Source organism: Alligator sinensis, unplaced genomic scaffold (assembly GCF_000455745.1).
Source record: "Alligator sinensis unplaced genomic scaffold, ASM45574v1 scaffold123_2, whole genome shotgun sequence".
In the NCBI taxonomy this organism is placed as follows: domain Eukaryota; kingdom Metazoa; phylum Chordata; order Crocodylia; family Alligatoridae; genus Alligator; species Alligator sinensis.
This window is the reverse complement of record NW_005841917.1, coordinates 3,498,228-3,508,437: the sequence shown is the minus strand read 5'-3', so window position 1 is coordinate 3,508,437 and position 10,210 is coordinate 3,498,228. Positions and strand designations below refer to the sequence as shown.

Sequence of the window (10,210 nt, the reverse complement as noted above, 5' to 3'; positions counted from 1 at the left end):
GAATGCCTGATCTCTAGCCTGCATTCCTTCAAGGGCCAATTGTTAGCTCACGTAACCTTTCTACCTGTATTTCCACATCTTTAAGAAAATGTTACTTTTGCACATCAGAGGGGTACTCTGACAAATAGTTACCGCTTATAAATACTTCCTCACTAAAGCCAAAAAACACAAGAATGCACACAAAATTCCCCATTGGCTGAAATCCTAGCAGCTGCCACTCCTCCAACTTGTTTGGAGAATTATGCCATTGATACTTTTGATTTTAATTTTAGCAGATGTTAAGGGACCAGAGAATGAACCCAGTCCTGAAGGTTCCACTGCTCTTGCAGTTTGGGGAACAGGGATTTCGTACAGCACAGCATGTTACACCCTCACAAAAGCATTGTAAAATATTGCAATGCAAAGACGCGCCTCTCCCTTTCATCTCTTATAAAATGAATGTGTTAAATGTGGAGGCGTCATATAAAATCAGCTTTTCAAGCCTTTCCAAAATCTGAAGGAGTAGTTGTCTGCTGGGATCAAAACAGATGGGAGTTTGTTATGCATTTTGTCACGTAATGAAGGCCAATTCTTGGTAAGTGAAGGAGGCTAAAATTCGTTTCACAGGCCTACCTAGAAATAGAGGCTTGTTCTGCTTCCTGGTCAACATTATGAGGATCAAAATATACAAACTAAGGAGAGTTCTATTCTGGGTTTCTATATTTTCAGGAGATTTTGGCAATGTCCAGTAAAAGAGCGAAACCAAGGGACGGACTTGTGGTATTGGTTAGTCTGCCAATAAAGAAAATTACTCTTCATGTCAATTAATGTGAAGTAGATGGAACTGATACAATTCTTCACTCAAAGCAAGGCATGCTCTTTTCTTTTTTGTAAACACCTGCCAGAAACAGAACACCTCAACATTTTATCCAGGGCTCCAGATGCAACACTGACCATTAACTGTAGATTTTAGGTTATTACACAATTATGTTCCAGAATCTAAACTTTAGTTGAAGCTATTTGTGAAGCTCATCCTGAAAATGTGAACCAGTGAAGCTGATGGAGTGAAGTTTGCCTGAGGGCATATCTGTACTGCAATAAATTCAGCTTATGTAGACTTACCTTAACTAGCATTAAACTAGCTAGATCAATTACTGTTAGCATGTAGCAGTGGCAGCAGAGTTCAGCATAGGCTGAAAATGTACTGGAGAAGTTTGGTAGATACTCTTGTAGTTAACTCTCTGTACAATAATCATACTAGCTATGAGCTATAGTGTGGACAAACGTTGAATCTGCAGAAACTGCTGGCTCACAAGAAATGTGAATTGCTCCATTATTCTCAATGGGCCATGTTATTAATTTTATTAATTAGAACCTCTAAAGATAGGTTCAATTTTGTTAACAATTTAACTGCTGGTTATTTTGATAGAAATGTCAAGCCACTGTGCTTCTCCATCATTGCTGGATATAGAGCAGGTAATGTAGTAGCAAACAGCGATAGTAGCTGCTGCAAAGTAATGGTAGGATGAAAAATGTAGAATTCAAATCCTGATAGCCTTCTGATGCAGTATCACATTTCCCTTTGCTCAAAGTAGTCGAGAAAAGTAAAGAACAAAAGTCTTAACTTTCTACTGGGTGCCAGCCTTAGAAAAATATCAACCTTCACCTCTCTAACTCCAAAAAGATTGTTTCCTATTAAATATATAGTGCTTTTGAATATAGTACTATAAGTCCAGTAACTTAATGGTTACTAAACCAAAGGCACCTATTCACACACTATAAACTAGAGTCCATGCAAATTGCTGAATTCTAGGACAGGGACACCAAGGAACAATAAAGGATGACACTAAACCTTGTAAATCATGTTTAATGTAGATCAGTTTTCCATGAGAAAGAGTTTTGCTGTAAAACAGGCTGAGGGTTGTTGCTGACCTGTGTTGACAATTATTCTGTGTGTCTATGACAATTATTCAATAGAAATTAAGCATTAAGGATAATCAGAGCAGTCATGTAACTTGGGTGAGGCAACAGGGTCGCTGACTTTAGGAAAAAAATCTGCCATTGCAGCTACACAATCATGACATAGGTTCGGAAGCAACCAGAAGTCACCACTGCCCTTGTGTGATAGCTGCCCTGGGTGCCTGGCCACATCGTTACACCTCTGAATCAGAGCAGAGCATATAAAGTCAGACTGAGATTATTAAATTTGCTTCTCATTGGGTGGGCCTAATGTATATGGCTGTCCATCAGCCCTATCATTCCTATATATAATTAGAAATCTATAGAGTTGTTTGATAGCCATGGCACCACCAGGTCTGCATTTCCCAGCAGCTTTAAAGGTGACTAGAGCGAGTCATTTCTATCTTCTCTTCTGTGTCAGATCTTCCAGCTCTACCCCTTTGTTAAAAAGTCCATGAATCATATTGGATGGTGCCAAGGAAAAGTAACGTGATCTGTGTGTAATACATTCTGTAATGCGCTGAAAAGAGCTACTACAGGAAAGCGCTACTGTAACACAATCTGCTTTTGAAAGAAGGCCAAGCAAGGCTAAGGTTGAATGAGAGGCAAGACACTAGAATCTTGCTGGTTTAGGATGCTGACATTTAAATTAGCCACCACATATCAAAACCCAAGTATTCGCTGTCAGGTTTAGGTGCAGTGATTGCAATGGGGGAAGGGTATACTGTTTTTTTCTTCATCACCATTATTTTAACCACAATTTTCATTGGTAACTAATTTTGAAGAACTTGCAGTTGAGTTCAAAGGAAGCTGAGGGTTACAACTTCTTGCAAAACACCATTTGCAGAAATGGCTGTTTCCTTCTGAGTTCTCCAGAATCTAATTAACTTCCCACCTTTCTAGAATTTCATGAACTTTCTCATCATCCCCAATGCAGGTTTTTTGTGGTTTTTTGTTTGGTTTTTTTTTTGGTGTCAGTGCAGCAAGACTGCTGGAAGCAAAGTCAGCCCTTCACTCCATTTTTATTGGTCAGGTGATGCACTCACGCCCTAACAGCAGGTCTTTTGCCTTCATATGTGTCTTAGCTATTACTTAGGTTCACGCACTGGTCACCTCCATGGGTGATCTCATTTCAACCTCCACACTTCATTTCCTGCTCAGCTCATGCTGACATTATATTAGTCAAATAATCCTTTGAACCATTACATGTTTGTCACTTTACATCTTTTCTTGTATTTGCGGTGAATGAATTGTGTAGTTCCTATTTCCTTCTACACGATTCTTATTCGGTCCACAGAGGGGCATCTGCCCTTCCCTCCATGCTTCCTGTACTCCTGCACAGTATGTTTTTCTTTGCATTGACTACCTCACCTGTCACTCACAGCCGCCCTAGAATTTCTCTCTCTCTCTGTCTTTCCCCTGCAGACAAAAATCTCAGTGTCTTATCATCTTAAGTAGCTCTTTTGAGAGAAGTGCTTTTCCTTCTGAGTATCTCCTTTTACAACCTTCATGTCATTTTAGAGGTGAATCTTTGGAAGATAGCCTGTTTTGTTTGCTGTTTTTATTTGCCTTATAAACATCCCATATGTGATCCCATTGCATCTATCTTGTCAAAATACTCCCACTGTGCAATAAAGCTCTCTCTCATCTCTCTCCCCAGGGCCTTTTATTTGAGAGGGGTATAGAATGTACAGCAATTAGCCACTGGGCATCTGTCTGTTTTTCAGAGTTGTACCTTGCTCATTATTGTTGCCTTTAAACTTACATCTGGCTTGTATACAGCTGTTAAAGCTAAGCAAGGAACCATTAAGGCTAAAACATTTAATGATTTATATTAAATAACTTAAGTAAAGTACTGCTTTTAGATTAATTTATATTTACACATGCAAATGAATGCTTATTATGCTAATATTGCAAAGGTGGCACTTCCTGTGCCAAGTGTGGGTTGCTTACAGGTTTTTTTTAAGTTGCTTATTTAAGGTTAGCTCATGAATATAGGTGAGAGATTACTTATGTAATTGCCTTCACAATCTGGTCCTTTGTGAATAAGCTCTTGGATTGATAGTTACATATTTGTAAAAGCTTAGAATATTTTGACACAACAGCTCTCCCAGCCATCACTGGAAGCACTTGTATTAACCAACCACAGTCCTTCTAGCACAGGCAGAATATGGTATAGCTGATTTCAAAACCACAGCACTGAGATTACAGACTGAGTTTTAGTTTCCACTTCACTTCCGGTAGGAGTTTAGTAGTCTATTTTATGAACTGATAGAGCTGGAGACTGATGTTTGAGGTCATTTGAAATTCAGGGTTCCAAAGACAAGGTCACTGATTTCTGGTGCAAACAGTTCTTGATATATAAGTGACCAAAATCATGTTAGAACTCACATGGAAAAAGAATGCCAGCTAGATTAGAGTAATGAGAATTATTTCAATTTAAGGTTCAATATCTCAACACCCCTCGGGGCTAGACAATATGTTTATAATGTTTGTAAATCATTACAAATTATTTTTCTAACTTTGTTGATTTGCAAGTTAGGAATTTCACAATGTAAGTGGGCCCTAAGTCTAGAACAGAACTTATGACAGACCTCAAATTTGTCCAGCTTTTCTGTCCCTGTCCTGTAACACCATTGAAAACATATTAAATACAGTCAGGTAGTACATGATCAGTAAATTATTCTGTTCAGTGCCCCAATCTCAGGGTGCCTATGCACAAGCGCAGAGGCTGCTCCGATGGGCTGGAATTCCAGCACATCAGAGCAGACTTGATTAATTGAGTCTGCTGGAGCATGGCACTTGCCACACTCCAGCAGCCTCCTGCATCTTGTGCATCAGTGTCCCCATGCTTAAACATGGTGGTGGGGTATTTTATTTTAGTTCAAGTGTCCCAGCCACCATTTTGAAGTGTATGGATGCTGATACAGGAGATGCAGCAGTGCTTTAATCAGAGCAGCTCTGAGAGTCATTCTATTTAAAGGTCTGCCCTTCCCCCCCACCACCTCTGGAGCAGATGTAAAAGTGCCTTCAAAGGCTAAGTACAGACAGTCAAAAAGTCCAAGGCTGAAATGATTCAATCTTCGCAAGTTAGTCTAAAGTGTGTAGAGTGAACCAATAAGCAAGTGAACAGACATTCACTTTTGATTCTGGAAATGCAGCCACATGCCTGCAGTGACCCAGCCCAGAAGCCAGGGTGCGCTAGAGCACACCTCCCTGGGAGCAGATAGCTTGGGCCAAGGCTACCTCACCCACCCCAAAAGGGGAAGTTTGAAGGGGAGGTGCAAAGCATCCTGGGATGCTAGAGGACTGAGTTAACTTGAATCTGGAGGGGCATTAACTTGAATCTCAGATAGAAGTTCAATAAACTAATTTAACTTAAGTAAGTTAAGTGTGATACTACCTCCATCCAGGTTTATCCTAAACTGATTTTAGCCATTTTGAAAGGAGTGTACTGAACTTCTGTTGTGTTACAAATTTGAATCAGTTTCCAATTACTTATACCAGTTTGTGTGTAATTTCTGTCCCTAGCCAAAGACTGCAATGAACTAAAGAAATCCAGGAGACCTAATGCCAGACCTAACTTCAGAAAATACTTAAAAACATAAGCCTGACTCCCATGTCGCACAAAAGCAATGAAAAATGAAAGGGAGTCAGGACCCATCTTCTGTTTTTAAGGTAAGGCCATGGAGCAATAAAGTGGGGTGGCTTTTCAGTTGACAGAAAAATGTTAATGCTCCATTGCCTTAGTAGACATGCATGTGGATGATGATGATTCTTTCCTGCAGCTAATGATATACGTTAATAATAAACAAATCAAATAAAAACTGATTATTTTAAATTGCTATGAAACAAGCTGTCTTTTCTGATAATATGTTGGATTCTGAAATGTATGGAAACTGAGTCACGGTAGTGCCAGTGTCCCCATTAGCATTACTTTAATATAATGTGATGTTTCCCTTTCCATAATCAAACACCTACACATTCAAGGCTCCTATTTTTCCCTAGTCTGTGGCTAGAGAAAAAGATGTGGGAACAAAGATCTACTTTGAGTAGATGGCAACCTGTAACACTTCAGTCCCCAAAGCAAAGCTGGTTTTAGTATTTCGGCATGGGCCTGGAAACAGTTTTTACTACTTTCTTATAACTGGCCAGCAGCAGCAGCATTTTATACAGAGGACCAGCCTGAAGACTTGGGAAAAGTTAATAAAACAAACATTTGGGATACATCATTCATTCTACATAGAAAGGGAACAGGAGAAGGAAGGGCCAGAATCTGTTCACACTCAGGGTAGTATTTCACCAGTATAAGTCTAATGACTGTAATGGGGCCAAGTCCTGATTTACACATCTGCTGGCTGAAGGTAAGAGAATCTGATTTTATGTCTGTTCAGTAAAAAATGGTAGAAGAAGAGTAGGGCAAAAGAGGGAGGAAGATATTTATCTGAAGCTGATGGACATGGAAAAATTATGGATTTAAATTTTTAATACATTTCCATTAAATCCTATTTCAAACAGAAGTTGGATGCCTATTCAGAGAATAAAAGGTTCATTTTTAAAATAAATGTTTTCACTGGAGACATAGTAAGTGAAAGTTGTTGGAATTTTGTAGCAATTGGGTCCAATTCAGCACAGCACTTAAACATAAGACTTACAGTACTTAAACAGGGACTTAGGTGCTTTACATTGAAACATTTTTTCTTTTAATATTAGGGCCAAACCCTGCAGTGTGATGTATGTAGGCAGACTCAGGAGGAGCCATTAGTATAGGCCCACATTGTGAGGTAAAAGCTCATGATTCTCTCTGCAAATGCATACTTCCTAACATATGCTACTGTTTCCTAGAAGAAAAGATGTCTGCTAGTAGGACACCTTCCTTTCATGCTGGACAGGTTACACGCAGTAGGTCAGAAGGAGATTTGATTGACTTTGGTGATGGAAAACCTTCAGCAAGAACCAATTTGCCAGGTGTGTTGTTTTTGTGTGTGTGTTTTAATTAAAGCTTATTGGTGCAGTCTTTATTCAGGCAAAGCTCCCATTGACCTCAACCTACAAGCAAGGACAACTCTGTCCAGAAATATATGCCTTTAAACCATGTGTGGGAAACATGTGGCCTGCAGGCCAGATGTGGCCCACCAGGCCATTCTATCCGGCCTGCATGGCCCCTAAAAAAATTTAGAAAATTTATATTTATCTGCCCCTGGTTTCCTGTCACGCAGCCCACGATGGCTTGGCAAAACTCAGTAAGCGGCCCTCCACCCAAAATAATTGCCCACCCCTGCTTTAAATATTATGGACTGGATTGGTTTTTGTATTACATTTCCTTTGTACTACATGGACAGCAAAGAGGTGCAAGATTTCAGTTTCAGTTACCCTACAAAATGCCATGTCACAGGAAAACTCTTCTGGGTATTATTGCAGCAGATCCTGGTCCATACAACTGCTCTTAGCAGAATGTCAGGGAGAGAGAGAGAGAAGGAACCATTAGAAATTCTTTGGCAAAGGTGCCATATGTTTTAGCTTGGGCTGACTAGTTGAAGTTAGCTAACTTAGGGTTAAAATAGCAGTAAAGGCCAGATAAATCGAGCTATTGCTTGGGTTTATCTTAAGGCTGCCATATAGGCTTGAACTCAAGTTGCTAACCCATGTTAACTTAAATTTGTTGCTATTTTAATCATAGTTAAAAATTCCATCCTCTTCTGCAGTGTAGACATTCCCATCATTTTAGATCCTTAAATTTGTTTATGAACTCTAGCAAGGGGCATCCTCAATCCATAACAAATAGATGTATTATAATTGCTTGTAAGCAATAAATATCTACTAGCAGTGGTAGGTACCACTGGAGTTAGAGTTTTCTGACAGAATCAGGGAGTAGTAATTGGCTCTGTACTGATCTATCTAAACCTATCCCTCTCCTGTGCTGAAAGAAGCTGACATAGGAAAGAATCTGCTCTACTACTAGAGCAGAGCTTTAGGGAATTTTCCATCTGCAGCATGTTTCTGTTGGAACATGCCATTTATGCAAAAATCTATTTTTTTCATGGGAAATGTTCAGTTTTGCTAGAAAACCAAAAATAAATCTCCACTGTCATGCAAATAAATAAGGCAGAAGGCCCCTTATTTATTTGCATGAGAACTGCAAATCTTTTCCAACATTTTGCCACCAGAAACTAGAGTGAAGCCATTACCTGAACACCTGACAAAGTATGGGCATGTCTACATGTGAAATTAGTGCATGTGAATAAACTCTGGACTTTATTGCTCCAGTTTTTTGCTCCTGGGATTGCTGTTTGGACATGCACCCAGGAGCAAATAACTCCAGAGCAAGTAGGTCCAGAGTTTATTCATGCACAGCTCCTGGAGCCCAGTCAGAGCAGCCCTGGCTGGCAGGGGATGCTGAGGGTCAGCCTGCCAGCCCAGTGCTGCTCTCATTGGGCTCAGTGTGCTGCAGAGGAGTGAGCTGGGGCATGAGGGTGTTTCAATGCGGGGCTAACCAGCTGGCAACTCCAGCATTGAAGCACCCTTGTGCCCCAGCCAGCCTGTCAGCATCTACATGTCCACTGCTGCATACACAAAGAACAACTCTGCAGGATGGTAGGGCTTATATTTACAAGTCCTACCTTGCTGTAGAGTTTATTAGTTTTGTATGCCCTAATAGGGGTGCACATGTACACACTGAGATGTTTACTGAGCAGTTTAGTCAACTGTGCAGTAAATGTCTCGTGTAGACACACCCCATAAGCACTAAATGACAGCTGTAGTTCTGTGTTGTAACATCGTCTGTGCTTCCCCATCTTGCACTGTCTTATAGATGAGACTGAATGTGGACTGTCTATACCCATATAGTATAGATATGGGTTCCCCACTCAGGTGTGCTCTATTCTTCAACTAATCACAACTTTGAAGAGAAATATGTTTTCAGTTTGTTCCTTTAGAAATGTGGGTGCAGTCATTACATAATTAAGTTATTTTTCAAAATATTGACGCTCTATCAGGAGGTTCAGCCATTACATGAGCATGGCTAATATGTGCATAGATACAGCATAACCTGTAACAACTTTGGAGACTAAGCACAGCACTATCTGCCAAAAAAAAAAAAAAAAAGGCACAGAGAGACTATTTTTCTGTCTCTTCCAGGAGCCAGGCTGCAAGACTGTTATCAAGACAAGTTAAGAATCTTCTTGCTAGGCAGCTGGGAAGCTGAAAATATCCCAATAAGTATTTTTTTCTGCAACTCTTTTCCTGTTAACACGTTTTATTTCTTGTCCTGATTAGTGACAAAAGTGAAATAAAAAATAAAAATCATGTTTATAGTAAAGGGTTTCCAATTTCAGATTTCAAGAATTACTTGAATTGTAGGTACAGAGGTCCAAATAGTGAAGGGATAATAATAAAGAGCCATGGGCATTTGGGGAAAGAAAACAGATTACCCCCTCCCTCTAAAGAGCCAGCTCAGTTTGGGGGTTTTGATCGGTTTATTAAACCTAGCTAAAATGGATACTTTTTTTTTTTTTTTTTTTTTTTTTTTACACAGGGTATGGAGGAAGTAGAGGAGGTGGAACCTCCCCTTCTCCTGTCCCTGCTGTTATTCTAGGCATGCAAAAATCATGTATGTAATAATCCAAGTTGAAGGTACTCACGGTATGTTTACACCAGGGGTGGGCAATATAGAGCCCACGGGCCAGACGGATCCAGCCCACCAGGCAATTTTATCCGGCCCGTGGGACCCCTAAAAAATATTTATCTGCTCCTGGCTGCCTGTCAAAGACGATAGGAGCCAGGGGTAGTAGGACCCAGGGGGAGCTGTCAGCAGGAGGCAGAAGCCCTTCCCCACCCATTCCCAGCCATTTCCCTGCTTCCTTCCCCCACTTTGCTACAGCACCACATGGCTCCTGGTTGCATGACTAGATGGGGAGCATGGGGCCCTGGCGCTACAGCAGGGTGTGTGTATGTGTGTGGGTGTTTGTGCATGTGTGTGCATAGGGGCAGTGTGTGCTTGCAGGCAGGGGCAGAGTGTGTGTGCATATATATATTATATATGTGTGTGTTCTTCTTAGGACAATGCCCATATGCATCCCCCACCATACACATGCACCCACACCACCCTTCGCACTGCCATACACACAGGCCCCCAAACACCCCCACCACCCTCCCCCTACACATTTCTCCCCACAAACCCCATTCCCACCCACACCTCACATATCCAGACACACACCCACATGCTCCTTCACCCCACATACCCACACATCCATAACCCCCCCCCCCCCAACCC

General features: G+C 40.9%; 1 protein-coding gene across 3 annotated transcripts in view; it reads left to right on the top strand.

The window, feature by feature from the left end:
- The window catches only part of MACC1 (MACC1, MET transcriptional regulator), a 57,455-nt gene that overhangs the window by 22,143 nt on the left and 25,102 nt on the right, over positions 1 to 10,210 (top strand). For 2 of the 3 annotated variants that reach the window (XM_025198224.1, XM_025198222.1), the window contains exon 2: positions 6,784 to 6,906. In XM_025198224.1, coding sequence (XP_025054009.1) covers positions 6,792 to 6,906 — 115 coding nt within the window. In that variant the 5' untranslated portion in view covers positions 6,784 to 6,791. The remainder of the gene's footprint in view (positions 1 to 6,783; positions 6,907 to 10,210) is intronic. The other variant, XM_025198223.1, reaches the window with a different exon arrangement.